Raw genomic sequence first — 16,207 nt, 5'->3', positions numbered from 1 at the left:
ATGTCTTGTTCTAGTCGATTTTTTCCGATCAACCGGTCATTTATTGGTTAAAAATTACAAAAATTTGATCTATCACGGATTATGATAGTTTTATAAAATTTCGACAACCACATTAGTTTTATATATAATTTTTATATTATTTAAAAAATTCAGCTATCTAGTCCTATTTTATTCCATTAAAAACAAAATATTGTATATAAATCAAAATACATACAACACGATCGACTTATTGCTTCTCTCAATAATACAATTGATTATTTTTTTAAAAAATAATATAAAAATAGAATATTTTCAAAGTCCGTAAATTTAAAATTATATGTGTTTTTGGTCTTTTATATGATATAAAATTATAAATAGAGTATAACAATATTTTCCTAATTTTAATAGTATCACAAAAAATTATCACCATAAATATAGCGTGATACCATTTAAATAATTGTTCTTATATTGAGAAAATTAACTAAATGCTAAATTATTAAAGTACGTAGTTACATCAATCTCAAAAATATTTATATTAAATTTATCAGTACTCTAAGCACACAATCAATATTAAATTTTTTACTAAATTAAATTAATTAAAAATATTTACTTCACCTCCAATAATACAAATTATAACAAAATAATTACGATAATTACTTTTCAACCACGTGAGAAGTAAAGACAAACCCGAAAAATTGAATATAATCTGAGAATATTAAAACATATGAGTAGAACATACAACTATATAATAAATATGTAACATATATTTTTTATAATATTTACATCACATAGAAAATGAATACACGTAAATTTACCTTTTAAAAAAATGAGAGCAAGACATTATGAACATATATCTGTGAATTAAAAGGTAAAAATATATATATTTAAAAGTTTAATTATTATAGGAAATTTATATATTTAATTTATTGTAATAATATTTGAAAATTTTAATAATAGGAAAATATTATTTATCCTATTATATATAAAAATACTATATAAACTTTTAAATCTATTACTATAGGAAAAAAATTAGTTATGCTATTATATATCGTTTGAATTTTTAAGAAATTATTTCAACTTTATATTCACGCAACGAATGTAAGACATTAGTATATATTCTATTAAGGTTGAGTATGATATTATAGAAATTGTTTTCAATGTCACGATGAATAAAATAATATCTCCTCATTCCATTTTCGTATATTTATATTATGCATCTTTCATCATCTTATCAATTATAAGTTAGGCAGTCCCTAACATTTATGTTTCTCCGATCAATCAATGAGATAATTATTAGAAGGGAAAATTGCATGTAAAATCCCGTGTTAGCTAATAACCCCCTGTGAAAATTTTTTAAGCTAATAACCTCATGTGAAATTTTTTAAGCTAATAACCCCCTGTGATTCTAGATTTGTAGCATACACACCCATTCTGACTAAAAAATGACGAAAATGCCCTTAACTTTTATGAACTATTTAATTTATTATTTATTTTATGTAGGGGTATTTTCGTCATTTTTTAACTGAAAAGGGTGTGTATGCTACAAAATTAAAATCACAGGGGGTTATTAGCTTAAAAAATTTTCACAGGGGGTTATTAGCTAACACAGGATTTCACAAGGATAATATATGCAATTTTCCCTTATTAAAATGAAAAGAGCCAAAGTTTTATTTAAAAACAATAATTATGACATAATTTGTCCCACGGGACCACAAATTAAGCACACTATTACTGGAGCTAGTGACATAATAATTAATCCTCTCTCACTAAGCCCACACACACACACATATATATATATATATACATATATATATTTTAAAATTATATATAAATCTTCGATCATTTATAAAACTCCAAGACCCAAAGTGGAAGAACACAACAAACTGCGCGAGATTGTCTGAAACCAGCTTGCTTTGCTAACGCGTGAAATTCGTTATTCGTCCTCTCCTTTCCTTCGGGGATGAGGGTTAACATAGACACATCACTTAGGAAATTACATAGTGGCCCTTCACTTGGGTCCTCTGGAAGGACACGTTCCACAATTATGATTTTTCCATTGTTTGGAAGTGCTTCGTAACAACTCTTCAATATTTTCAAGCAATTTGTGTCATTCCAGTCATGGAGAATCCACTGCATGTGGATGCAATAAAAATAATTGATAAAATAAGCAAACATGAAACATTCTTAGGATTTGTTCAATAATATTATTTAACATATAATTATAAAGTAATGTTTTCTTCTGATGATCATAGATATGAATTTTAATAATTACCTTCATGAAAATGGCATCACCTTTGGGTACACTAACGAACATGTCTCCGCTAATGTTCTCCACACCTATATATAAAATCGGCCAACTTAATTCAGTTCACACAAACGAGCTAGAATATATATACTGTACTCACGAAAAGGCAAAAGCATATATAGGTACGTACGTGCCTTCAAAAACATATATATATATATATATATATATATATATATATATATATATATATATATAAAACATCAAGAACTAACTCAGATTTCACTTACCATCGTAAGACGGTGCATCTCGAATGACATGGGGCAAATCAAAGTTAATGCTTTTTATAGTCGGATGTTTGGATAGGATCATGCGTAGTGAAGCTCCGGTTCCACCCCCAACATCCACCAAAGTCTTCAAACCATTGAATCCATCATATGTCTCCACAACTTTCTTCATCAAAATCGTCGAACTATTGGACATTGAAGCATTAAAAACATTGCTCAACCTGAGATCTGTGGCCAGATACTCGAATGGCTTCAACTTATATACTTTTTCCAACACACTAATTCCTCCCTCAAGAATTACATCTTTTAGGTGGTTCCTACATGTATATCATTGCACAATCAAATGTCTATATGTTATTATAAAATCAAACATTAATTATTGAATTTAATTTCAAAAATATTGAAACTAGCAAAGACCAAAAGATACTTGCCTAGTCTCCATTAGAATCTTGTCTTGATGCATGATCAAATAAGGGGCCAGAGATACACCATCATCATTCTTAGTGTACCACTTGCAGACCGGAGCCAAGGAATACAGTCGCTCGACGCCGCCGTCGAGCGTCGTTTTAACCTTGCAATTCACAATAGAATAGCTAGCCAGGAGGCGGAGGATCCTGTCCAGCATGTTGTGCGCGTCTGGATTATTGTTGGTGGGAAGTTGTGCAGCAAGTTCCGCCGGCGAAACAAAGGCGTCGAGTCCCTTACTCTTCATGATCTCAAGGAGATCAAGCTCCACCGCCACTTTTAAGGCACAAGGTAGTACAGAAGCACTAGCTAGTTGCATGGCCAATAATAAAGAAGCATCCTCTTCTGAAACCTCCATTGTTGAGCCCATTTTTATCACACTCATTTTCCAGCTTTTGAATGGTTAATTGTTTGGATTTCTCCGTTTGATCAAGATATCAATGACAGATGTTGTGAATATATATACATGCTAGTAATTGGTTGGGTGTAAGTTTTAACTGTCTATATATGTTACTAATAAGGATATTATTTAACTGGGTTAATTGCATACATAACCCTGTAAAATCACATATTGCTGAAAATCTTATATAACTGTTAAATCTCTGTGTCTTCAAATTTTGAGCATACATACTCTTGAAAGAAGCGATGATGTTTGTACACAAGATTTGAAAAAAAAAATTGTTAATATATCCTTCGTTTTTCATGTGAAGTTTTTAGCAATCTTGTGATTTCACATACATCTTTAATTTGACTGATTATGCAAGTTACGTTTCTCCATGAAAAAGGAAAAATGTAATAATAACAATGAAAATTCACCTATTTTTCCGATTTAAAATTTTGAGAAAATTGTTTTTTTGGTCACGTATGTTTGTTACTTTGCGATTTCGGTCCTCTATGTTTTCATATTTCAGTTTTAGTCCACTATCTTTGTTTTTGGCAATTCCAGTTCTTTAATTTTTTCGAAGTGGCGCTGATGTGACACCAATGCAGTGTTGATGTGGAGCTGACGTGTATAGTGTCACGTAAGAATTTTTCGAAGAAAAATGACTAAAATTTCCAAAAATGATAACATGCATGGCTAAAACTGAAATATAAAAATATAGAGGATCGAAATCACAAAGTGACAAACATATATACAGGACCAAAATTGCAGTTTTCTCTAAAATTTCTAATATGGAGCTAGCTGCCGTAAATTGTTGTCTAAAATCTGTTGTTAATTGTTAACTAAATGAAACTATAGAACTCATGGCTGGTGCAATCTTTATTAGTTTCCCTGCCTGTAGGTTAGGTTTCTAGCCGCTTTAGCTAATATACGATATAGTATATATTTTCTAGCTAGTTCTACACTAACTCGAAAAAACTATACTTATATTATATTGGTTTAGGCTCGGTGATCATTAAATTAGTTAATTTTTTCGTATTTTTATTACAGTCTACAAAAGTGATTAGAAACATTATTTCATAGAGAGGAAGACTATTTTAATAATGTTAGTTTTTTTTTCGATTTTCATATATTTAAGAATTAATTAATTAATTTATGGTCGAATATGAATAAGCGCTAATTACATTAATCATTGTTCAACAGAGTTATAAAAAACAATCAATAGTGTACATTGCATCACAAGTAATTCAATAATATCGTCAATCAAAAGAGTATATACCTTATTGTAATTTTGTCCGTATATGTCCGAAATATTAATTTATATATATTTTCTTTCTGAGTAATATAGTTTTAATTTGATTTACTGATGACAAAAATGGCTATATATATAAGTATCTGTTTCGCATTTTTTTATATATCTAGCCAGTGGCAGCAAATTGCTTTCTAAAATCGATTTTTAATTGTTAACTCGATATCGTTTCTAGCTATATAGAAAGGATAACCTATTTGGTTTAGGTTAGGTGCTGAAATTGCATGCATTTTCTATGAGTCCGATCCCTTCTGGATAAATGACCAAAGTAGTATTTATTATTATTATTATTGTTATTTTATTGTTATTATTATTATTATTATTATTATTATTATTATTATTATTATTATCAGTCATTCAGTTTCATTTTTTTGGAGGAAAACCCAAATTCAGAACCAAATGTTTGGTACATTAATTAACGTACGGTTTGGTCCCAAATGTTTAGAAGTTCTCGGTTTAGTCCTAAACTTCTACAGATTTTAACCGAATTGGTCATTCCGTCAAATTAACCGTTATACTTAATGATAGATATGATATGTGACCGGAAAAAACACAGTTCAGTCCCAGATGTTTGGCTTCTTTTCCAATTTGGTCACAAATGTTTCGGCGTTGCCCATTTAATCCTAAAATTTTACAAATTGCAATTGAATTGGTTTTTTTTTTTTTATCAATTTAACGGTTAAAACTAACTGTAACATAATATATGACAATCATACCACTAAAATCCCCAAAACTTAAATCAGATGCGCTAATTTCTAATCCAATTCAAGCAGATTTTTTTTTTATTTCTCGTTGCTATCACACTCAGAAATTTGGCTCAACATTGAGAATGAAATCTTGTTATTTGGTTGAATTTCTTATTCTTGTTCGTCGATTATATTTTTTTTATTGCCATTAATTTTTTTTTTAGAATTAAGGTAGTGTTTGAAACCTCTAAATATAAGTGATTATAGATTTTTGTCTTCACAAATTTGTTAAGAAAAAATTCATAATAACTTATTTTTAGAAATTGCAAACACTACCTAAATCATTGTGTGCTATATATATGTCTATATATCTAAGTATATGTTTCGTTTTTTTATATTACACTAGCGTAACTGGTGCACACGCGCTGTGTGTGTATATAATTATATATATATAATATATTTATTATATTTTATGGTGTCTTCACTCTAAGGTGCTCAACTATTATATATAGTATATATATATCAAGCTACTGGCCGGAATGTTTTCTAAAATCTATTGTTAATTGTTGTTTTTTTTTTTTTTGAATTAAAGAAGCAATCTATTGTTAAATATTGTTTACTAAATGAAGCTCTAGAACTCGTGGCGCTGGTGCAAATATCGTGATTAGTTACCGGTAGGTTCGGTTTCTAGAACAACATAGGTTTGGTACCGTTCTTTGTTTTCTTTCTTATTTTATTTCCATTCAATTGTTAACAGCTTTATGCTTATTGTTTTTTTTATGCAATGATTTTTTTTAATTCACTCAAACATATTTTGGTTTATAAATGTTTTGAATTCAATGTTATTTAAGTTTGCAAAACGAATAAATCTTACGGGCATCACTTAATCGTAAGCTTGGATTTATTTGCACAATTTGTTGAAAAAAAGTTCGGTAAGGCCCTGAAATTACTTTTCGTGATTAATTGAATTGATTATTAATTATTTTGGAGATTTATTGAGTCGGGATTGAATCGAATTAAATTAAAAGTTTCAGGGATCGAAATACAAAAGTTGGATTATATATATATTATTACCACTTGGTTGACCAAGTCTCAACCACTCCTTCCTCCTTCCTCTCCTCCATTTCGTACGTACTGAGTCAAAGCCATGGATGGCTTTTGAGCTTTTCCTTCCTCTGATTCACACGATCCGACCGTCAGATTTCGATTCCGAGTTGAGATTCACGATCACCGCAACGAGGGCGTCGTTTTGACGTAAGTTTTGCTACGATCCTCGAACTTTGATTTTTGTTGGGTTGTCAGAATTTGATAATCTTTGAGTATGTTGTTCTTGAGCTAGCATAGATCGTGTATTCGAAGTCGGTTTGGAAAAAGAACGAAGTTTGAATTTTATATGAATTTTGAGGCATAATTTCGAAAATGGGGTTTTGGTTATTGTTGACATTTGTTGTGTTTTGTTGGTTTGGAAGTTGATATGAGTTGGTTGAAGTGGGTTGATGGTGTTGATGATTTTTGGTTTGTTCGTTTATAGCCGTTATGCCGTCGAAATCGAGTTTGGACTATCGATTATTTTGTTTCGGTTTGATTTTCGGGTTTGATTGAATTGGTAGATTGATATCGAATCCGTATATTCTTCATTTTCAGATTTGGATTAGAGTTTCGGGTTTGGATCGAACTTGGGAGTTGAATCGAATTGAGAAGCGAAGACGGTATATTGATTGAGTTTCTTTGTTTCGATTTGTTGTGATTCGATTGATTATTTATTTGAGTTCGTTGTTATTTTCAGATTTGAATCTTCGACGGACTTGAAAGGTAAAAGTCGACATTGATACGAATGAGGTAGAATACTCGAGTTCGATTGATTCTCGAGTCCCAAAAATCACATACTGCATGTTATTTGCTTGTGTGATCTTGATCGATTATTTGTTTACACTTACATTCATATTGAGCCGATTATTCAATTCATTTTAAAGATAGACGTTTTAGGGAGCTATATTGAAGTGACTTTGGATTTCGAGCTTTTCCAAATGCCAGAATACTTCTTATAGTTGCTCTGAAGTCTAAGGGTTTGAGTTGTGCGACATCCACCCCGAAAGGATGTGTAGGTGTGTTGTTGTAATGACTTGGCCCCGGGATCCCAACCGAGTACCGATCGATATTTTGATTATCTGACTTGATAATTCCGAGTTTTTAAGTCATGCATACATCCATTCTCATTTTGAATTGTTATTGATTGATACTTTTCGTTATGAGATGTTTAACTGATATTGTATGCCCGTCTCTTTTACTTAGAAATTATATTTCTAACCGGTTTATCCGGCTGTTATCTTTGTTTGTATGTGTACTTGGCAACAGGAGGATCAGGAGCAGGACCGAGTCGTTTGGGTTAGCTCGGGGTGAGATGATAGTAGTGAGACACCGTGTCTTAGGGTTGTGTCCTTTGAACTTGTGTTGTTTTGATTATTCGATCGAATTATATCATCGAACTTGTATTGTTAATCGCGTTTTGTTGGTGTTTCGAATCCCTTATTTCATGTATGAACTATGGTTGGAACCTTGGTTTCTTGGTTTATCGCTTTGAGCTTGTGGATTTAATATTTTTGTGTCCAGGCTTCAACAACCCGAGAGGCATGCGCGGGCGCGCGACTCGATGCATGGGTGCGCCACCTTGTGTAGCTTTAAGTGTTTCTGTTCGAGAGCTGTGCGCGGGCGCGCATGGCTGGCAGTGAGTGACGCGCGGGCGCGCGTGGGAAAAAAAAATTTGATTGTTTTTCCGCGGCTCTTCTTGTTCGATTTTGTTGAATTATTCGAGATTAATGGATTAGAAAAGGGGTCTCACATTAAGTGGTATCAGAACGATAAGATTCTTGGATTTGAACTAGAGTGAGCGGGGTAGATCAAGTCCGCATGAATTGAATTCTCGCATGTGATTGGTTTATTTAAATGATTATTTTAAATACGTGCGAGCATGCTTTATTAATTTTTGAATTAATTGAATTACATGATTTGTGATTTAATTTATAAAGCATGAATTACGTGATATATATATTTGTAAATGTGCTATTATCTGTCATTGGATATCATTGAGATTCATGAGTACTCAGAGTAGAGTTTGGACACAGAGGTTTGAGATTGAGATTGAGTTTGAGATATTGTGTCCTACCCTTTGATATCAGATGACATCTCGACGATCTGTGAGAAGGAATCCACCACCTTTGACTCCTCCTTCTACTGAGAATCTGCTGCCAGTAATAACTCCTCCGAATGATCAAGGTAGTACTGGAGTGGATCAGTTTGATGCAACCGCGACCCCGATGGAGACTCTATTGAAGATATTTTGATCGTTCCGACCGCCTACCTTGACTGGTACCGAGAACTCTGTTGACTGTGAGAGTTGGCTAGAGGACATTGATCAGCTCTTTGATTCTCTCGACTATACCGATGACCGCAGAATCAGGTTAGTCATTCACCAGCTTCAGGGTGTTGCCAAGAATTGGTGGACCACAACCAAGAGGGCAAATGAGAATCGAGGCACCGTTGTTACTTGGGATTTATTCAAGACTGAGTTCTACAAGCTGTTCTTTCCTGTCTCATATCGAAAGGAAAAGGGTGCCGAATTTGCGAATTTGAAGCAAGGGAATTTGAGTATCGAGGAGTACGTGAGCAAGTTTGACAGTCTCTTGAGGTTTGCACCTCACATTGCAGATCACGAGGAAGCCAAAGCCGATCATTTCATCAATGTCTTGAATCCTGAGATCTTTACCTTGGTCAATATCGAGAGACCCAACAACTTTGCAGATTCTATGGATCAGGCAAAGGGAGCCGAAGCTGGACTGTTGATGCAGCGAGGAAATTAGGTAGCTCCTCAGCAGCAGCAGAGATCTTTCCAGAATCAGCATGTTCAGTTTCAGCCTCAGCAGTCCCAGTATCAGTACCAACCTTCTCAGCAGTCGAATCAGTCTCAGAGGGTTGAGGGAGGTAACAGTGGCAGAAACAGGCAAGATCAGTATCGACCGAAGGGGAAGCAATTCAAGAAGTCTGGGAGCAGTTCATCGAGCTCCGGTGGCTCTAGACAGTTCAGTTCTGGACAGAATTCAGGGTTTTCAGGAGCATCGTGTAGCAAGTGTGGAGGACGCCACCCAAATGATCAGTGTCGAGGCGTGTTTGGTAGTTGCAATATCTGCCAGCAGCCGGGTCACTTTGCTAGAGTCTGTCCTCAGCGAGGATTCGATAGAGCTCAGAGCGGCAGTTCTTCTAGACCGCCAGCTCAGCCCAAGAGATCAGCTTCTGCAGTCCATTCCTTCCAGCCCCAGCAATAATCTCATCAGGGAGGTAATCAGAATCAAAACCAACCTCCTCGACAGCAGGCGAGGGTGTTTGCCCTGACAGAGGATCAGGCCAATGCAGCTCCGAATGACGTGATAGCAGGTAACTGTTCGATCTTTGGTTATCCTGCGTTTGTTTTGATTTATACGGGTGCTTCTCACTGTTTTATTTCTGAAATATTTGTCGTGATGCATGATTTATTTGCTGAGCCATTATCTGATGTCGTTTCTATCACTTCACCTTTGGGTGGGGAAACTGTGTCGGTGAGATTGGTCCGTAAGTGTGTATTAGAATCCGAGGAAAATTCGATTGAGATTGATTGCATTGCACTTGGATTATCTGATTTTGACTATATTATCGGGATTGATGCTCTGACCAAGTATAGGGAGACAGTAGATTGCTTTCAGAAAGTGGTTCGTTTCAGACCTGAGATGGCAGATGATTGGAAGTTTTTTGGTAAGGGTTCTCGATCCATAATTCCTTTGATTTCTGCGTTATCCATGACTCGTTTACTTCAGAGAGGAGTAGAAGGATTCCTGATTTATGCGGTAGATGTTCAGAGGTCTAGTCCTGAATTGACTGATATACCGGTGGTTAGCGAGTTTCCGGATGTTTTTCCCGACGAGATTCCTGGTTTGCCGCCGATTTGAGAGATCGAATTCAACATCGAACTTGCACCAGGTACTCAGCCTATTTCGAAAGAACCTTATCGAATGGCTCCGTTAGAACTGAAAGAGTTGAAGGAGCAGTTAGAAGATTTGATTGCCAAGGGATACATCCGACCTAGCGTATCGCCTTGGGGTGCTCCAGTGCTCTTCGTGAGGAAGAACGACGGTTCTATGCGACTCTGCATCGACTATCGCCAGTTGAATCAAGCGACGGTCAAGAACAAGTATCCTCTACCTAGGATTGACGATCTTTTTGACCAACTGCAGGGTTCTTCAGTGTATTCGAAGATAGATATGAGATCAGGGTATCATCAGCTGAGAGTTCGCGACGATGATGTGCCTAATACAGCTTTCAGAACCAGATATGGGCATTTCGAGTTCATAGTCATGCCGTTTGGTTTGACCAATGCTCCAGCGGTTTTTATGGATCTGATGAATCGTATCTTTCAGCGGTATTTGGATGAGTTCGTCATTATCTTCATTGACGATATTCTGATCTATTCAAAGAACCGTTCAGATCATGCAGAGCATTTGAGGATTGTATTGCAGGTTTTGTGAGCCGAACAGTTGTATGCTAAGCTATCGAAGTGCGAGTTCTGGTTGGACCGAGTGGTTTTCTTAGGCCACATTGTATCAGGAGATGGAATTTCTGTCGACCTCAGTAAGATCGAGGCAGTTATGAATTGGCCGAGACCGACATCAGTGCCAGAGATCCAAAGCTTCATGGGTTTAGCAGGGTATTATCGCCGATTTATCGAGGGTTTCTATTCCATTGCAAAGCCGATTACCCAGTTGACCCAGAAGAATGCACCGTTTGTTTGGTCCGAGGATTGTGAGGCCAGTTTCATTGAACTGAAGAAGAGGTTGACCAGCGCTCCGATCTTGTCTATTCCATCAGGTACAAGAGGTTTTTCCGTTTACTGTGATGCTTCTCACCGTGGTCTTGGATGCATTCTTATGCACAGGAAGCACGTCATAGCTTATGCTTTGAGGCAGCTGAAGCCGCACGAGACTCGTTATCCGATCCATGACCTTGAGCTTGCGGCGATTGTGTTTGCTTTGAAGACCTGATGCCATTACCTTTAGGGTGAGTCGCTTGAGATATTTTCTGATCATAAGAGCCTGAAATACTTGTTTTCCCAGTCCGAGCTTAACATGAGACAGAGGAGATGGATGGATTTTCTTAAGGACTTCGACTGTGAGATCAAGTATTATCCTGGAAAGTCGAATGCAGCTGCAGCCGCTCTTAGTCAGAAGCTTTGTTCCTTATCTCTTACTACGATTGGTATCTCTCAGATGATTGAAGACTGTTGTACTTCTGGTTTGGAGTTCGAGACCGATAGGAGATCCATCAGAGTTTTTGCGATTCAGGCCGAGCCAGAGTTGTTTCAGTTGATCAAAGAGGCTCAGAGATCTGATCCGAGCATTCAGAGTTCAATAGAGAGGGTCAGATCAGGTCATCAGTCAGAGTTTCAGGTCAAGGATGATGTGCTATTTGTGAATAACCGTATTTTCGTGCCCGATGTTTCTGAGTTGAGACAGCATATTCTTCGAGAGGCGCATTGCAGTCGGTTCAGTGTTCATCCTGGAGGCCGAAAGATGTATAACGATTTGAAGACTCAGTTCTGGTGGAAACAGTTGAAAGGAGATGTCACGAGGTTTGTGTCCCGTTGTCTGAATTGTCAACAGGTGAAAGCCGAGAGGAAGAAACCAGGTGGATTATTGCACAGTTTACCTGTCCCGGAATGGAAGTGGGATCATATCGCTATGGACTTCGTCACGAAGCTACCGCGCTCAGTCAGAGGTTGTGATGCGATTTGGGTAGTGATTGATCGGTTGACGAAATCTGCTTGTTTTATTCCGTACCGTATGACATACCGTCACGATCAGATGGCCGAGTTGTATGTCAGAGAGGTTGTGAGATTGCACGGCGTGCCGAAGTCGATAGTATCAGACAGAGATCCGAGATTCACTTCTCACTTTTGGCACAGTTTACAGGAGGCATTGGGTACTCGTTTGCACTTGAGCACAGCGTATCACCCTCAGATCGACGGTCAGTCCGAGCGTACGATCCAGATTTTGGAGGATATGCTTCGCGCAGTAGTGCTTGATTTTGGATCAGGTTGGCAGGAGTCCTTGCCTCTAGTGGAATTTTCGTACAATAACAGCTTTCAAGCGAGTATTGGTATGACACCTTTTGAAGCTTTGTACGGAAAGAAGTGCAGGTCTCCGTTATTTTGGGATGAGATTTCAGAATCACCTGAGTTGGGTCCAGATATGATTCGCGACATGGCAGAGCAAGTGAAGTTAATTCGAATCAGGATGAAGACAGCCCAAGATTGACAGGCCAAGTATGCAAATGTCAGGCACAGAACACTATCTTTTGATCAGGGAGATCGTGTGTTTCTGAAGATTTTTCCGTTCCGAGGTACTGTCAGATTCGGGAAAAAAGGAAAGTTGTCTCCAAGATTCATTGGTCCGTATGAGATTCTGGAGAAGATAGGCGATCTTGCCTATAGGATTGCTCTTCCTCCGTCTCTTTCAGGCATCCACGATGTGTTTCACGTTTTGATGTTGCGGAAATACCATCCGGATCCATCCCATGTTCTTCAGCCAGACGAGGCCGAACTCGATGAGACTCTGAGTTACTTCGAGCGACTGATTCAGATTCTCGATAGGAAAAATAAGCAGCTCAGAAACAAGTCGATTCCATTGGTGAAGATTCAGTGGAGTCGTCACGGAGTTGAAGAAGCGACTTGGGAGACCGAATCTGATATGAGGCAGCGATTTCCAGAATTGTTTGATTGAGTTGAGTTCTTTTTCAGTATGGTTCTTTCTTTTTCAGTCTGTGATCTGTCAGATTTCGAGGACGAAATCGAATCTTAGAGGGGGAGAATTGTAAGGCCCTGAAATTACTTTTCGTGATTAACTGAATTGATTATTAATTATTTTGGAGATTTATTGAGCCGGGATTGAATCAAATTAAATTGGAAGTTTCAGGGACCGAAAAGCAAAAGTTGGATTTTATATATATTATTACCACTTGGTTGACCAAGTCTCAACCACTCCCTCCTCCTTCCTCTCCTCTATTTCGTACGTACTGAGTCGAAGCCATGGATGGCTTTTGAGTTTTTCCTTTCTCTGATTCACACGATTCGACCGTCAGATTTCGATTCCGAGTTGAGATTCACGATCACCGCAACAAGGGCGTCGTTTTGACGTAAGTTTTGCTACGATCCTCGAACTTTGATTTTTGTTGGGTTGTTAGAATTTGAAAATCTTGGAGTATATTGTTCTTGAGCTAGCATAGATTGTGTATTCGAAGTCGGTTTGGAAAAAGAACGAAGTTTGGATTTTATATGAATTTTGAGGCATAATTTCGAAAATGGGGTTTTGGTTATTGTTGAGATTTGTTGTGTTTTGTTGGTTTGGAAGTTGATATGAGTTGGTTGAAGTGGGTTGATGGTGTTGATGATTTTTGGTTTGTTCGTTTATAGCCGTTATGCCGTCGAAATCGAGTTTGGACTATCGGTTATTTTGTTTCGGTTTGATTTTCGGGTTTGATTGAATTGGTAGATTGATATCGAATCCATATATTCTTTATTTTCAGATTTGGATTGGAGTTTCGGGTTTGGATCGAACTTGGGAGTTGAATCGAATTGAGAAGCGAAGACGGTATATTGATTGAGTTTCTTTGTTTCGATTTGTTGTGATTCGATTGATTATTTATTTGAGTTCGTTGTTATTTTCAGATTTGAATCTTCGACGGACTTGAAAGGTAAAAGTCGACATTGATACGAATGGGGTAGAATACTCGAGTTCGATTGATTCTCGAGTCCCGAAAATCACATACTGCATGTTATTTGCTTGTGTGATCTTGATCGATTATTTGTTTACAGTTACATTCATATTGAGCCGATTATTCAATTCGTTTTGAAGATAGACGTTTTAGGGAGCTATATTGAAGTGACTTTGGATTTCGAGTTTTTCCAAATGCCAGAATACTTCTTATAGTTGCTCCGAAGTCTAGGGGTTTGAGATGTGCGACATCCACCCCGAAAGGGTGTGTAGGTGTGTTGTTGTAATGACTTGGCCCCGGGATCCCAACCGAGTACCGATCGATATTTTGATTATCTGACTTGATAATTTCGAGTTTTTAAGTCATGCATACATTCATTCTCATTTTGAATTGTTATTGATTGATACTTTTCGTTATGAGATGTTTAACTAATATTATATGCCTGTCTTTTTTATTTATAAATTATATTTCTAACCATTTTATCCGGCTGTTGTCTTTGTTTGTAAGTATACTTGGCAACAGGAGGATCAGGAGCAGGACCGAGTCGTTTGGGTTAGCTCGGGGTGAGATGATAGTAGTGAGACATCGTGTCTTAGGGTTGTGTCCTTTGAACTTGTGTTGTTTTGATTAGTCGATCGAATTATATCGTCGAACTTGTATTGTTAATCGCGTTTTGTTGGTGTTTCGAATCCCTTATTTCATGTATGAACTATGGTTGGAACCTTGGTTGCTTGGTTTATCGCTTTGAGCTTGTGGATTTAATATTTTCGTGTCAACAACCCGATAGGCATGCGCGGGCGCACGACTCGAAGCGCGGGCGCGCCCGCCTTGTGCAGCTTTAAGTGTTTCTGTCCGAGAGCTGTGCGCGGGCGCGTGAGGATTATCGCGCGGGCGCGCGTGGCTGGCAGTGAGTGACGCGCGGGCGCGCTTGAGGTTGGTGCGGGCACGCGTGAAAAAAAAATAATTTGATTGTTTTTCCGCGGCTCTTCTTGTTCGATTTTGTTGAATTATTCGAGATTAGTGGATTAGAAACGGGGTCTCACACATACAGTAAATAGGGATGTAAACGAGCTGAGCCGAGCCGAGTTTTTGAATGTTCAAGCTCGGTTCATTTATAACCGAGCCGAGCCCGAGCTTATTTAACATATATATTCATGGCTCACGAGCTTATTCAAGCTTTTATCGAGCCTAAACGAGTTTAATATATTTAAACTATAAATTTTAATATTCATTAAATTAATTAAAAACTAAATTATATATTTGAAAAATATATAATATTATTATTAAAATTTTTAATTTTATTCTAATAAATTAATTTTTTTAGATTTTTCAATATTTTTCATAAGTAAAATATAAATTTATAAATTAAATATCAATACTATAATTTTTGTGTCTAAGAGATGACTTACGAGCTTGTTAACGAGTCTGTTCACGAGCTAACGAGCTTGTTAACGAGCATATTCACGAGCTAACGAGCCGAATATTGTAAAACTCGAGCTTGGTTCGTTTTCCTTAAAGAGCCTTATTAAACGAGCTCGAACGAGCTTTTAACGAGCCGAGTCCCGAATAGCTCGTGAACTGTTTGGCTCATTTACATCCCTAACAGTAATGATCACCTGCACCCTAGGATGCAGGATTTTTCGTGTGCGACTACCATATTTTAGTGTTTTAGTGGTCGTCGCACACGAAAAATCCTGCACCCTAGAGTGCAGGTGATCAAAATTATATATATATATATATATATTATCGATCCTATATTTTTATCTTTTATCTTTTATCTAATATCTAATTATATTATTATTTTTTAGATATACAATAAAATGTATTGAATGATGTAGGGATTTAGTTTTGTTAAACTAAGCTCACGTGATAAATTATGTTTATGCAACACAAAACTAAAATGTAAATTATAAATAATTTGAATGGATTGTGTCAACTCAAATTTAAAGGTTTTATCTCTTTTTTTATATCTTGAAAAATAACAAGTCCTCGACATGATTGGATAATGGAGTTGGAACTCGAGGTTAAAATGTAGTAGAAAAATAGATGTGTGAGCACGTCAAG

General features: G+C 36.6%; 1 protein-coding gene across 1 annotated transcript; it reads right to left on the bottom strand.

Annotated features, from left to right (window-relative positions):
- Positions 1-1,818: 1,818 nt before the first annotated feature.
- LOC140867421 (caffeic acid 3-O-methyltransferase 1-like) lies at positions 1,819-3,358 on the bottom strand. The gene is made up of 4 exons (XM_073272493.1): positions 2,940-3,358; positions 2,512-2,825; positions 2,252-2,316; positions 1,819-2,109 (listed from the first exon to the last, which is right to left on the bottom strand). Exons 1-4 carry the CDS (start codon positions 3,356-3,358, stop codon positions 1,819-1,821), a joined length of 1,089 nt encoding a protein of 362 aa, XP_073128594.1.
- Between the last annotated feature and the right edge of the window lie 12,849 nt (positions 3,359-16,207).

Source organism: Henckelia pumila, chromosome 4 (genome assembly GCF_033568475.1).
Source record: "Henckelia pumila isolate YLH828 chromosome 4, ASM3356847v2, whole genome shotgun sequence".
NCBI lineage: Eukaryota > Viridiplantae > Streptophyta > Magnoliopsida > Lamiales > Gesneriaceae > Henckelia > Henckelia pumila.
This window is presented reverse-complemented; position numbering and strand designations above follow the sequence as displayed.

Bases quoted from the DNA above. Each gene is read 5' to 3' on its own strand.
- LOC140867421 (XM_073272493.1), bottom strand. From the start codon at position 3,358: ATGAGTGTGATAAAAATGGGCTCAACAATGGAGGTTTCAGAAGAGGAT. The intron at 2,826-2,939 runs GCAAGTATCTTT...ATATACATGTAG, and splicing joins AAGATTCTAATGGAGACTAG to GAACCACCTAAAAGATGTAA. The intron at 2,317-2,511 runs GTAAGTGAAATC...TTTTATATATAG, and splicing joins AGATGCACCGTCTTACGATG to GTGTGGAGAACATTAGCGGA.